The sequence below is a fragment of the Cataglyphis hispanica genome, chromosome 1, assembly GCF_021464435.1.
Source record: "Cataglyphis hispanica isolate Lineage 1 chromosome 1, ULB_Chis1_1.0, whole genome shotgun sequence".
Classification (NCBI taxonomy): domain Eukaryota; kingdom Metazoa; phylum Arthropoda; class Insecta; order Hymenoptera; family Formicidae; genus Cataglyphis; species Cataglyphis hispanica.
The window spans coordinates 672661-687999 of NC_065954.1; the positions used below are offsets into that span (position 1 = coordinate 672661).

The 15339-nt window shown below is 32.0% G+C and overlaps 1 protein-coding gene across 4 annotated transcripts; it reads left to right on the top strand.

Moving 5' to 3' along the window:
- Positions 1-788: 788 nt before the first annotated feature.
- LOC126854500 (protein fem-1 homolog A) lies at positions 789-7074 on the top strand. Of its 4 annotated transcripts, none has more exons than XM_050601328.1 (9): positions 789-913; positions 2287-2766; positions 3870-4178; positions 4295-4658; positions 4754-4814; positions 4908-5090; positions 5196-5444; positions 5789-5914; positions 5992-7074. In XM_050601328.1, the coding sequence occupies exons 1-9, from the start codon at positions 895-897 to the stop codon at positions 6211-6213; spliced, it is 2013 nt and encodes a 670-aa protein (XP_050457285.1). In that variant the 5' UTR covers positions 789-894; the 3' UTR covers positions 6214-7074. The 4 variants fall into 4 exon arrangements, with proteins under 4 accessions (XP_050457285.1, XP_050457313.1, XP_050457294.1 ...); XM_050601356.1 differs by lacking the exon at positions 789-913 and adding an exon at positions 991-1006; XM_050601337.1 differs by lacking the exon at positions 789-913 and adding an exon at positions 1058-1266.
- Positions 7075-15339: the final 8265 nt, after the last annotated feature.

The window sequence follows — 15339 nt, forward strand, 5'->3', positions numbered from 1 at the left end:
TGATTAAATATTAAAATCTTAAAAGTTAGATATTAGTATCGATATTATCGAGTGTGAAACTCGCTCGCAAGTCCGTTCTTAAAGCAATCAGCAGGTTAGTTCTAGAAAGTCACTGCTGTACAACTAGCCTTTTCTAAATAATGCTGCCTGATTCGTCGATCTAAGGAATTCTCAATTCCTTGCGCCATCGATTATTATTACTAAAAGGATTAAAATATATTCGGTTTTTAGGCTAAATAACCATATGGAACTAGAATGATAAGCGATTAATGAAATTAGTTAACAATTAAAATAAAAGCAAATGGATTACATAATTATTCTATAGGTATTTTGCAGGGAAAAAGAGGTACTTAATTACTAGCTAAAATATAGTTTTTAAAATTGGCGGGACGTTACACCTAGCTCTCGGCGTCCCTGGGGTATAGCCGGTGGAAGCAGGTTGCCCTAAAAGTAGAGAGCAATCTTTTTCTCACTAACTGAAGTATAGAGAGAATAAAAGCGTTCAACTCACCATGTTATTAGTCACACAAAACAGCAAGAAACTGGAACCTATCTTTTTGAAATCCTGCGCAATGATCTTCTGCGCAGCGTAGACGCTCGATGTTTGATGCTCGATACTGCCATTTATTAAAGGCACCTTTAGTATAAGCTCTATGGCCTAGTTTACACCGATATACTTTAATACGTATTAAATACCATATCGACCAATCACAATCATTCTATTCTTTAGAAGAATGACTATGATTGGTCAGTGTATACTTAATCATATTAAAGTTTATCGGTATAAACTAGGCCTATGTATATAACTCATGGAGATTTTCCAAACGTGCCCTTATAATGTATCGCTTCATGGATTGATAAATACCGTGATATCGCTCTCATTCACATTTGCAAATGATTATTCATGTCACGAGTAAGTTCTGGGATTGTATCGCTTGTCGTTTTGTATTAAAAGTTGAATTCCGCGCAAACCTATTATATCTCGATTTGATATATAGCTTTGAAGGTTATATTATATTCATTCGCTACATGCTTGTATATACATACACACAATATACACTAATAGGAATGCATAGTGATTATTACTAATCATATACATGTGTATTAGATGTCTGGTATTTACAAGTGTTGTAGCATATCTTTTTTATTTTTTAATGTTTTCTTAAATCTTATGGATATATGTCTCGAAAAAAAATCGATGGACGGCTGATTTTATTTTTTCTGTATATTTTGCATCGAGAAGCTGCCTTGAAAGAACAAAAGATTGTATGTATGTATGCATGTGTGTGTGTGTGTGTGTGTGTGTGTGTGTGTGTGTGTGTGTGTGTGTGTGTGTGTGTGCTATCAAATATTTATTAAATATTTATATACGTAAGATATTTTGATACTCGCTTTCGAATTTTATGTCAGCAATCTTTTTCTTGATAATATTAATAGTATATTCAAAAATGTATTATTTAACTAAGTATCCATGGAAAATAATAATATATAATCTCTATACAATCCATGGAATAGATATCACAACTTCAGTCAAGCATTTGTTTCAATGTTACTGCTTTAAATAATAGATACATTTTTGCGTGTGATATTAAGAAAAAGATTGACAAAATTCGAGAGTGAGTAACAAAAGTATCTTATGATGTATGAAAATGTATTACACACACACACACACACTGAAAAAAATTCATTTCTAGAAATATATATTTATAAAAATTCTCTTTAATACACTGTGGAAGCAACCAGAATAATTGAGCAGAAGAATGTTTATTATAAAATAACAAAATATTATCATAATGGACCATCACTATAATTGTAATATCCATGGAGTTGAATGTTTTCTTAAAATTTACGCATATATATGTCTCGAAAAAGATCGATGCTCGGCTGTTGACTTTATTTTTTCCATATATTTTGTATCAAGATGCTATCTTGAAAGAAGAGATTGTGTATTTATACATACATATGCATATATATATATATATATAAAATAAGTAAATACACAATCTCTTGTTCTTTCAAGATAACATCTTGATACAAAATATATAGAAAAAATAAAGTCAACAGCCGCGCATCGATCTTTTTCGAGACATATATATGCGTAAGCTTTAAGAAAACATTCAACTCCATGGGTATTACAATTATAGTGATGGTCCATTATAATATTTTATTTTATAATAAACATTCTTCTGCTCAATTGTTCTGGTTGCTTCCACAGTGTATTAAAGAGAATTTTTATAAATATATATTTCTAGAAATGAAATTTTTTTCAATTTTATGAATCGGAAGGAGCATCACGTCTGAATCGTTTCGGAAAGTGGGCAATGTGGTTCAGTAATAGTGATCGTTGGAACTTTTCCATGGATCGATTATTCTTCGAGCTTATGGACGAATGTAAATATCTGGCACCAGGAGCGCAATTGACTTATGCTGTGAGAAATCGTTTAGAGAAATACAAGAGAGAAGAACGAAAAATAATTGTATCTCACATGAAAGATGGCTGTGCTCCATTGTTTATTGCTTGCAAGAGGGGACATGTGGAGATTGTCGAATATCTTTTAAAGAAATGCGACGCCGACATCGAACAAAGAGGAAAGTATGAAGTACCCGACGATGGATCAGTTCACTGTGTCACGCCATTATGGTGCGCTGCGGTATCTGGGAATTTGGAAGTTATAAAATGCCTTATATCCCATGGAGCTGATGTGAATGCAGTCTCTGATTCTGGATCCACTCCTGTTAGATCTGCATGCTTCATGACACATATGGGTAAAAAATTATATATTAATTATATAATATATCACATTTCTTTCAAGAAACATTATATACTTTTTTGTATCATTATTTGAATTAAGTTCTTGTAAATAATTCGATTATATTTCATATTAAAAAGATAAAAGTATGTTATAGCAGAAAGTAATAGCAGAAAGATGTGTATTGAAAAAAGGTGATATTAGATAAAAACAGTGCAATAATATAATTTTTTTTATATATAATTTTTCAATTAAAATATTGTAAAAAATAATTGAATATTTCAGAATTGAATGAATGTTTATCAAATTGAAACAAAAATATAATCTAAATATAATCTAAAATAATATACAGATCTAGGTCAAATCTAAATGTGCTAAGATTTAATTGCGTTATCATTTATTCTTTATAATGTTTAGTTGTCAATACATCTTGTTTTGCTTGTACTTCTTTTTTGAATTCGGAATAAAATAATATATGAAAGAGAGAGAAAGCTCACAAAAAATATATAAGAAGTTTAAACAAAATGTAAGATTTAATGTTTAATATTTATCATTCAATGTTATAAAAATGTGTATAGATCACGTATTTAATTTTCAGCGAAACGAATCGTTTATTGATCCTTGTTTTTGCTTTCACATGCATTTAGCACAAAGTATTTATCTAGGTGAGAAGTGCCTTATTCGTTTCGATATCGCGGTACAATAATTAATTTTTAATTAATAAGATTTTTTTTTCTTTTTCTCTTTCTTTAAATTTATTTTAATCTTTAGTAACAAAAATTAATCAAGTAAAAGGGCAATATAAGCCACATGCAGTAATTGGAGCGCAACTATAATTTATTAGAATATGTATAATATAAAGTATAAAACATATGTTTCAGTCCCTTTCTTCAGGCCATCTTCAGCGCAGTTTTTTTAACAATATAAATCGCACATTGCTAATTTTACATGATAGGTAGTTCATACAAATAAAATAAAATCATAATCAAATGAGATCAGACAAAAAAATATGCAAATAAGTACACTTAATCTTTAGATTTAATGGTTGTTTTGTCTATAGGTGCAAGTTATCTGAATTAACAAGAATGGTCTTGAATGTAAATCATAAATATTTTTCAGACATTGTTTCGTATTTAGTGGAAAATGGCGCCGATATACTAAAAGCAAATTACAATGGCGGAACATGTTTGATAAATTCTATACAAAGTATGGAGTTGTGCACTTTTCTTTTGGAACACGGCGCGGATGTGAATGCCACGGATATTCAGAACAAAACTGCCTTGCATTACGCCATTCAGGAACACAGATTTCGAACTACTAAACTGCTCTTAGAACATAATGCAGACCCTCATATCAGATCTCGATATAATGATGATGCTCTTCAAACTGCTTGTCTTAAAGGAGCTATTCAGATATTCGAATACTTAGGTAAGAAGTTGAGTCAATATAATATTGTAAAGTTAGTGTTTCTTTCCGATGATAAAAGATAAAAGATATAGGTTTATATTGATTACAATTAACAATGTATGGCATTCATGATTTAGTGGAAAACGTATCATATTCCGCGGAAAGATTAGCAGATGCAAACGAACTAATGGGATCCACGTTCTTCGATGATCATAGCGATACGCATATGGCGTTACAATATTGGAGGGCCGCGATAGTCCTCAGAATAGTCAACTCGAATGATGGAGTGCCTTTGCCAAAAAAACCTGTATTACCAAAACGCGAAACTTATAGAAATGCCGTGGAATTTTCAACCTTGGAAGAGTTAAACGCCATTTCGTTTGATTTAGATGCAATAAGAATACAAAGTTTATTGATATGTGAAAGGATATTAGGTCCACATCACAAAGATACTCTCTTTCGACTGATGTTTAGAGGTGCATCGTATGCAGACTCTTTAAGGTATTTAATTATTCGTCCAGTTTTTCTGAAAAAGACTTAATTGCATATATAATAACATATAATAGCATATAATAACATATATTCCTTCTTTTTAGATATCAACAATGTATAGATTTGTGGCATCGAGTGTTAGAAATTAGAATTGAAAAAGATTCAGTATGTAAAATATATATAAATGTGTGATGTATACATATATAATTTTTTTATTTGTATGTGAAAAATAAATTAAATTCTATCGATGTCTTTTAGATTTTATATGCAGATACCTGCTTCACTGCACAAGCTCTTGTAAGGCTTATGGTGGATCTAAATGAAAAAACATTGGAAGTAATAGATCGTAATCGAGAAAGACAAGAACCGAAATTTTGTGATGTAGTAGCGATATTTAAATTACTCTCTAGCCAGCTGACGGAAGCTAGAGAATTATTGGAAGTATATATAATTTGCGCATATTATACAATTTATAAGTAATAACATATGCTGTTGAGATATATTGTTGGATGCATATGTTAATTATACTATACTGTTATATTATAGAAACGCCCTGTTCATAAGAGACAGAAAGACAATTATGAACGTATTCTGAAATGCGTGACGCATCTTATTTACCTTTTAGTAGAGAAAGCAAAATCTGATGAGCAGAAAGCTTTAATGCACCAGATAGTCCATGGTTTAGTGAAACAAAACCCCAGATCTGTTTATATAGAGGATACGCTTCTTCATCTTTGTGTTTCTAGTACAAATACAATCAACTCTAGTTACTTTACTTCTGCCGATGATATACATGTAAGTATGAACTTTTGCTCATGTGTGTCAAAAGATTGAAAACTTTACAGTAGATCATCTTTTTGGAATTTTTTTTATTTTCAATATTAATTATTTTTATAAATAAGTATAAAAGCAACTTCTCTATTATATTTATAAACTTAAAATTTGATAATTTTTCTTACAATTAAATGAAGAATAAAGTAAAATTCTATTTGCATCTTTAAAATTTAATACCTAAAAAGTTCTTTATTCTCAATCGTAAAAACTACAGCTTCGCAAATATATTTTATTAGCCGAAAATTCGATTACATCATTAAATAATAAATGAAATATATACGCAATATTTTGATGAATATTTCCAGACGATTTTTCCACGTTTGGATGTTGTTAAGTTGCTCTTAGATTGTGGAGCATATGTCGATGCTAGAAATACATTTCGGTCGACCCCTTTACATATAGCAAGCAATGCGTACAACTTCCACAATGCTGTAAGTATATTTTATATATTTTCTAGAGTTTTACAAGTTAAACATTAAGGCTCACATTAAGAATTTGTTTAAAACAGCTAATAAAATTGTTGTTGGATTATGGCGCACACTTAGATACGCCAAATAGAACGGGAGATACACCATTACGACTGATATCCTCTAATCCACAAAATAACGTGAATCTCCTTAATTATACTAGTCTTCAATGTCAGGCCGCGCAGGCTGTTTGTAAATATGGAATCTGCAGTAAAGAATTACCTATTACATTACGTCATTTCCTAGAACTTCACAGAGAATAAACCTGATAATTTATAGTAAGAATAATTTTTTCAAATTATATTATACTTATTGAGAGATATTTTGTCATAATTCCAAAATATATGACAATATCAAAGAATTCATATATAATGATGGAACACAATGATATATTAATTTATATAATTCATATTCTAATTATAAGCAAATTAGAAAAAGAGATAAACATATATAATGTAAAATAGTGAAATATATATACCAATCGAAACTTTAAGTATGAAGAAAGTACTATTTTTAGAGTGCTAACTATACTGTTAACATCTTGTTATCGAAAAATGTATCAGTAATGATATATCATGCAAAATGTTAACTATGATATAAATGTAAATACATAGCATGTGCGGTTTTTAAAGCATTAAAAGACTGAAAGAAAAGAAAATATTTCTATAAAAGCTGATTATCCCAATTAGATATTTTGCATAAAACATTGTTTTTTAATACATCTGTATAGCGATTCATATAATTTAATTAAGTATTGAAAGTTCTTGCTACACAGCTTTTTGAGCTATTACAAATGTTTGAGAGAAATTTGTATTCAAATATTGTCACACATACTATACTGTCTACAAAGTAAAAGAGATGGCACCAATATGATGTTTTATCATAGAAATATTGGAGTTTTTCTAATTTTTCCAGAGTTATCAGGTTTTTCATTCTGAAATATCACAAATAATAAGAGTTTGCTAGAAAAAAGCACATCAGCTACAATTTATTCTATTCTAATTTAATTTAATTTATTAATTAACTCATCTACCTAAGAGAATATATTAAAAATAATCGAAAATATTGACTATTATTGCATGTGATACTATTTTATAAATACACACTTGTTTAAAATGGAAAAAGACTTTATTAAATGAATTTTCAGTGGAATATCCTATGGTTCCATTCCTGTAATTATGGATATAAAAACTGTAATATAAAGTGCTCTTATATTTTATATTAATGTTAACTAATGTTTTTCATGTTCGGATATTAATGAATGGTCTATTGATATTGTATCAGAAAGTTGAATATCATAAAAATAGCTATGTTTTGCAGCACTATAATACAGTATATTAGAGTGCTACAGACTATTACTGAATATTTTATCCCCAATGTATTATAATATACTACTGGACAAGAAAATTTTTCTTGTAACTAGTTTTGCTTTATAATATGAAATTTTAAATGGAAAAATTGTTAATGCTAAAATTATTATACTGCTTAATTTTTATGTCTAGTATATGGATTCTGAAATTTTGTTCTATTTCTGAGCACAAATAATATGATAGATAGGTACCATTCAGGGTTACTTATCAACATCTGAATTCTAATTATTGACATTTATTTTAGTTTTGCTTACAAATTTATCTTTTTTTGGGAATATATTTTATTTTATGCATGCTTTGTAGTTTAAATTTATTTGTTATTATTATTTGCAATACGAAGATCATAAATATTTGAAAATAATACTGAATTAAATTAAATAATATTGAACTTGGAAAGTGCATAATTAAAATTATTATACAACTGAAAAATTAAACACAAAAGAACAGTGTAACATATAATATTTGGAATTAATCTTTTTGCAAATTTGATCTGAATTATAACTTAAGAGGGCATACTCGTTTGAACTCTCGAAAAATGCGTACATTTTTTAGATTTTTTTGCAGCGCAACAACTTGTTAAAAACTTTTTATTTTTTTACAATATTAATCCAATATTATTAAATACTTAAAATTTAAGCTTAAAAAGTTTTTTTTTAATTATACGAATATATATATAGCGTCAGTGAGACGCTGTAAGCAGCTGAGCGTCCACGCACACATGCTAGGCGCGTGGCTCATTGACTTGCGTCCAGCTAAAAGTCGGCGTTGAATTGCCAGACTTCACTCAATAATAACTCTTTTATTAAGCGTTATCGAAAAAAATGGTACAGAACTTTTTTACTCAGTTTTGCCTGCTCTACCTGCACACAACGGGTGATGCGATTGACACCGGACACACTGTATATATATAGGGTGTTTCACTAAAAGTAGCCCCCTTTTATCTTTTATTGTTAAACTAAAAGAGATAGACCATAATAACAAATGTTTCTAATATGAACATTAAGCCGACAATGCTTCGAAATGCATATGGTAGAAGCGTTACGGCCACAGTTTTACTGCAAATTGGTTTCTGCTTCACGACAATGCGTTTGCTCATTCCGTGACTATTGTGCGACAATTGAGTCAGCTAGGCATTATTATTTTGGATCATTCTCCGTATATATATGTATTTATATATATATATATATATATATATATATATATATATATATATTAATTTATTTATTTAAAATACTACAAAAGCCACTTGGGACTAGTGGTTATAGGTAATATGCAGTGCTAATAAACGCCAAAAAAGGACGCTCAAGATTGCTGTCTTGATGTACTTTCACCCATGGTGTAAATAATAAGGTGTGCTATCAGAGTCTGTTCTGAGCAGTGGCAGAGTGTACATGTATCAGTCAATCAGTAACGTTTTCTAAATTTCTATATTTCTATACTCCGATTGCGATCTTTGAACTCCGATGATGTACGATCCATTGAGTTGAGCATCCAGCTATGTCATTTGGAAACCTCAATAATTATCAGCCTTCCGACGTGCCATAGCGTGGAATTTAGAGCCGACCACAGGCGATTCTGGCTGGATGACGACGCCATTTGATATGTATGATATAACATCTCGCCTACTCCGACCTATGAATTTGAACGGACACGCCATAAGAAGCAGAATTGAGCGGATCACTATTACTGTACGGAGACATCCTCCATTGCGACGCGTAGCTGACGTCTACGGTTCGAATTGATCACGATTTACGATTCGGCACCATTGCACGCAAGTAACACTACATTACTCTCATGTCTCGCATGATCGTTAATGATGATATGGATTATTGTACCGAGAAGGACGCGGAACGTAGCGCACCTCGCCTTGGTTCCGCTAAGATGTTCAAGTCCGATCTCACAAAATCCTTTGCTCCAGAAAATAGGAAAATAAACAAGAGAAGAGCAGTTGATGGGCTCTCTTCTCTCCTCTCCCCCTCTCCATTCACAGAAACGTCCTCTCTTGAATAAACATGACTCGCGTATTTGTAACAGTACGAGCCGAAGTCGAAGTCTCCCTATATAATTCACTTAGAAAAAATCTAATTTGTTCCGACCTTAGAGAACGACGACCATAATAATAACCCCATCTTCCTCTGTACCTTGGCGCAGAATTTGGACATGACATTAAATAACACTTCAATTGCAGAAAATATACTAAATACACTAACGGTAATTCATCTTTTTCTACTCCTCGTATCGGAGTCAGTTTGCGTTCGGCAAACGGATTGTGGGACGTGTTAAGAGCTTCTCATCGGCCTTTGATCTTCGTTCCTTGGGAAGAGATAAATTCTGCGCGACCTTTCCTGATTGGCAGCCCGCCAATAAGTTTACTAAGGACTTCAACCACAAGAGGAACAGGTTTGTTCGGAAGAAAGCCTTGGCTGGCCTTTGTTCCTAATTTCAAGGTAATTAAGCAATTCATAATTAGAGGTATCGATGATGATGATTCTAAGGAGGAGGCAATTCATTCGTCCTCTTCCGGAGTGGGGCGCATTTTGGATTCCCCCGTTTGAAATCCTTCGTCTTAGGGCTAATTTCACCACCTTTGGTTAGATTAACTGACGGCAGGGTCGCAACTGAAATGATAAGAATGCTTGGTTTTCATTCACCTCTATTTTCTGTTGCCACCCTGCTGATTTTAACCATCGGTTAACTTAACTGAAGATGGTGAAATTGACCCTTAAACGAAGAGTGACTAGAACCGACGTAGTCCTTGTCGATTTAGACTCTAGCAATAATAATAGTGACGGAATTAATAACGTCACTTAACGCAAATTCGTCACATTGCTTACGTCACTTAACACAAATTCTTATATAGCAAAATTCAGATCTACCGATGTTTCCTCCTCGCTTATTTACACGGGGAAAAGAATTTACTTGGAGTCCTTTATTCAGAGAGTCAGGCGATGTTAGTTCTGCCAAATATTTGGCCACTTGGCTAAGATTTACAAGGCTTCAGCGAATCGCCCCTCCACCCCCCTTCACCTGTGTGAGGTGCGGGTCTGACAAGCCCGACCATGACGTGGCAACTTGCAAGAAAAATCACAGATGCATTAATTGCATAAGAGCAAAAATTCCAAATATAGATGCAATGCATGAGGCCTCCAGCCCTGACTGTCCTGTTTTCCTTCACCAGAAAAATATTAAATGGCTTTTTACGACCTGTTTTCGCGGAAGGCTGAGAAGCTTCTGAATGGGGATGTCATTCCTTCTGATGGATGGTCGCGTCTGCCCGCGGGTGTTTCTCTGCCATCCTTTTGAGAGTTCTTTCCTCTATCAACCAATTTTGACCCACGGACGAAACACAAAACTGCTTTAACCAAGTCAAATAGTAATTTTACAAGACTCAAAACAAAAATAAGTAATAATCTGAAAAGCATAAATAGCTCTGCAGAAGAACTCGACAATTCTTCTACTTTGTTCCCCGCTAAAAGTCGCTCTCCTTGGCCTTCGTGACCCTCTTCTTCTTCATACACCTCTTCCCCCGTAGACAGTAGCTCCCGCTCTTCTTTCTCCTTCCTTCCTTCTCCATCCCCTTTTCGCCTACCCTCTTATACTCAAAGATCTTCTTCAATCGTGGCTATAGAAAAAAATGCAGACTTACCCATAGTCTCCCCGCTACATAACAATATAGTCAAATTATGGGCACAAGAAAACTCAAATAAGCATTCAGTTCTCCTCCATGATATACTAATCGAAATCGCTAACGACCTTTTAAGACGGGCTCTCAACCCTTACGTTCCCCTTTAATCATGCATATTAACAATAACAAAACAAAAATTAACATAGTCCAATGGAATTGCCGCTCCTTAGTGAGGCGGATGACCTTTATTACATCCTGGACGAATTCCAAATCCATGTTGCTATACTGTGAGACACATATCGATGCAATACTCACCTCTCCTTCTTCTATAACGTCCTCTCTTTTTTTGACCGTAACAGACAAGGCGGAGATGTAGCCGTTACTCATCGGTAAAAAATTCAAATACACAATCATTCATAATGATTCACTAGCTAGAATAGTTATAAAATAGCAGGGCCTTTTGCCATTGAACATATTTTAGCTAAAATTTGGATTGGCAAAAATTCATATATACATATTGGCGCAATATACAAACCTCCCGGAGCCCACTCCTCTTCCTCTAGTAACGCATGGACCGAGTTCCTCTCCATCTGCGAGAAATATAATTCTATTCTCCTAGGCGGTGACTTTAATAATAGAAGTCCTTTGTGGGACTTTGGTGTCATCTGTCCCAATCGTGAAGGACAAAGAATAGAGGAGGCTATTGCAGCCTCCGGACTTGTGTGCTTCAACTCCGGTCCTCCCACCTGGTCCTCGCGGGATATGTCCTCTTTCTCCGCTATTGACCTTACTCTTTCCTCCGCCCCTCTGGCCAGCCGATGTTTCTGGTCGATCCATGAATATAAATTCGGTAGCGATCATTTTCCTATCTTTATCAACATCGACGATATGTCATCGATATCGTTCCCCTGTAGATCTTCCTTCTCCACCTCTCGGGTGGACTGGTCTGTTTTTGAGCGTGAGTGCCGCACTTCCACCAATCAATTGAAACTGAACTCTATTACTTTGGATAATACTTATAATCTATTCATTAGTCATATACATAACTATTATCAGCCGATGCAAGGAAACACGACCACACGAAAAATATTCGCAAGCCTCCTACCGCTTGGTGGGACGAGAAATGTTACAAATTGATAAAAAATAAAAGCACACTTTTCAAGAATTTTAAAGTCCTTCGATAAATAACTACGATAAATATAGCACAGCATTTAAAGCTGTTTCAAAAAATTTTAAAAATAAGAAAAGAGATCAGTTCAGAATTCAGTTTCAAATTCTGTTCCGCTTTATCCCCTTTCTACTCCAATCAAAAAAATTTGACAAACAACCCACATAGCAAAAGTAGATCCGAGATATGTCTATCGGATATATCTGGAGGGATTTTCATATATCCAAGGTTTATTTGTATAAAACCTAAGGATATACTTAGGATATATTGAGAATGCCTATATATTTGCTTATAAGATATCTATGCTTATAAGATATCTATTTAAGTATATCCTAAAATGGATATACTTAGGATATTCAACTACATAACAAAATTCTATCCCAATAATATTCACTGGATGTTTGTAAATGTCTTTTGCTATCTTAGGTTGATCGAAATAATTAAATGATTATATGAAATAATTAAATATACAGGATAATTCATTTTAAATGCCGATATTTAAAATATTTTGAAAAAAATGCATAATATTAAAAAATAATATTTTGAACCAAGTTGTTTTATTTTAAGAGAATAATGAATCAGTTTGCATTATCAAGATCAATGTTATTAAGATTTTTTTAAATAAATGCTCCTATTTTTTACTGAATATTTTATTGTAGCTGATATCGAGACGTAAAAACATTAGATACATGTCTCTCAAGTGATATACATAAGACGATCCGTGCATGCCGGAATATTATACCCATACAGCACAGAAAGGTTGCAGACATTGCAAAATAATTTTATTGAAACTTTGTAATATTGCAAATTGGTTGCAAAACATTGCTACACCATTCCTATACAATTGCGGCAACATTAAGATGTCCGCTTTTTGTAACATTGCAGTAATATTACAATGTAACAATACATTTACTGTGCAATTATATTTATAATAATATGGTATATATAGATGGTTTTTATTTTTACATTTACATACGTTTTCTAAACTGTCTTACATTTTTACAATTATTACTATATACGTATTATACATATTATACAACAAAAACACTTTGACATATTTAAACGTAATAACCATATTATTATAACATAATTAAGTAAACAATAAAATAATTAAATGTAAATAATTTAATTTGAGAAACTTAAAATCTTATTTATATAAATATTAAACTCTATTTTTTATCTTAACACTATGATGTCCGGTGGCTCCACGTTGGTGCCATGCAAAAACTATCGGCAAATACTAAGTATCCAACAAAATAAATATATAAATAAATAGATAAACATATAATACAAAAAAATCCTGTACTTATTTACATATGTATATCCTCACAATTTCGAGAAAATAGAGGGACAGGATTGAGACATGGGAACTGACGATAAGATTAGTAAACAAGAACCTCGAAAAACCGCCGGCGATAAGCGAAATGATGTAAGTCAGTTCTACCGGCGCGACACGAAAAAATCTAGATTAGACGTGCGGACGGCACAGTGTTAAGTAGATAATGAACAAACAATTTTAATTATTTTAAACATTTATCTACCCGATTTCTGAACAATCAATCAAATATCTGAAATCCCTGTGTTAGGATCGTCAGACAAATTATACTGTCAAAAATAGTTATTATACTTTAATCTTATTAGCCGCTCTTTACAACTTTTATATAATCATCGTGACTAAAAATTAAATGCGAGATAGATAGTGCAACACATGCCGCATATCGGTAAACAAATAAACTTACGATTACCAAATATTGATTTTTGTAATGTTTTTGGAAAGTTGCCGTAATTTATCATTCAATATTACAATTACACGTTTCAATAATGTTTAAAAAATATTACATTGCAATTTGCAAGATTGTAACATTACTGCAATGTAACTGCAATGTTTTGTGTTATATGGGTAGTTTTAAATATGAATATATTTTTATAATACTAATTTATTTAACTTATAATTTGAGATATATTTGATGTGTGCTTAATTTTTGTCTTATCTTGTTATCTTATCCTGTCACGTCCGTTCACTCACTTTTTTTTTCTTTTAATCGGCCGCAGTGTCAAAATGATGCCGGATTATTCGAATAGTATTCCGATTTTTGATTATAAGGATCGGTGGATCGATAACTATACACGCATGCATGCGCAAAAGCACGCATGTGAGTACAGCGTGTGCGCAATTAATATATAGATACAATAAAAAACAAAAATTTTTTTTTACTTTTCAATGTAGATAAAATAAAATTGACAAATACTTTAACAAAAAAAAAGAAGTAAAAGAAGTATATATACAATAATTAGAAATATCCTCAGGTAATCTTATGGACCCAGTCAAGTCTGTTCAAACAGATTTTGTCAAACGTCTGCTACAAATTTTTGTCAGCAGTAAGACTGCAGACTGTATACAAAATTTATTTTATCAAATAATGATAGCAGAACATCAGCAGAAATATTACAAAACTTGCTGACATAATTTGACAATAGACCAGTAACAGAAACCAAGCAAAACTTGTATAGAATTATTATAACAGATTGGCAGCAGAAATTGAGCAGGATCTGCGCAATGCAATTTGATGTCAGATTGGCAGCAAAAACCAAGCAAGTCTACACGTACGCATTTTGATGACATATTGTAACAGAAATTAAGCAGGGTCTACTAACATGACATAATATCAGATTAGCATAAAAAACCGAGCAAGATCTGCGCACGCGCAAGACAGCAAATTAGCATCAGAAATCGAGCAGAATCTGCAATAATTTATTGAAACAGTAGTTTATTTGCTTAAAGCTATGCGACGTAATATTCACTTTCTATATCTCGTATTAAAATTCTTGTCATGAGCGTATATGAAGCCTGCAAAATGCGGCTAATAACGTATACAGTTATTTCTATCGGTTCAATTTTTGGATGATTACCATACAGGGAATTCAGATATTGAATTGATTTTTGAAAAATCGGACAAATAAATGTCCGATTTCACTTATTCGGATAATTTTTGTCCGAATAAGCAAAATTATTTAGTTATTATTTATGATATAAAATAGAAATCTAAGATATAAATTGATTTAAAATAGAAATTCCATTAAATAAAATCTTTAATTGTATAAATTAAATTATTTAAATTTTCCTATATTTATTACATTAATATTATATATTTATATATTATTAATACAATATATTATTAATACATAAAACAGAAAATGACATCCCGTGAATGTGATATATCGACTA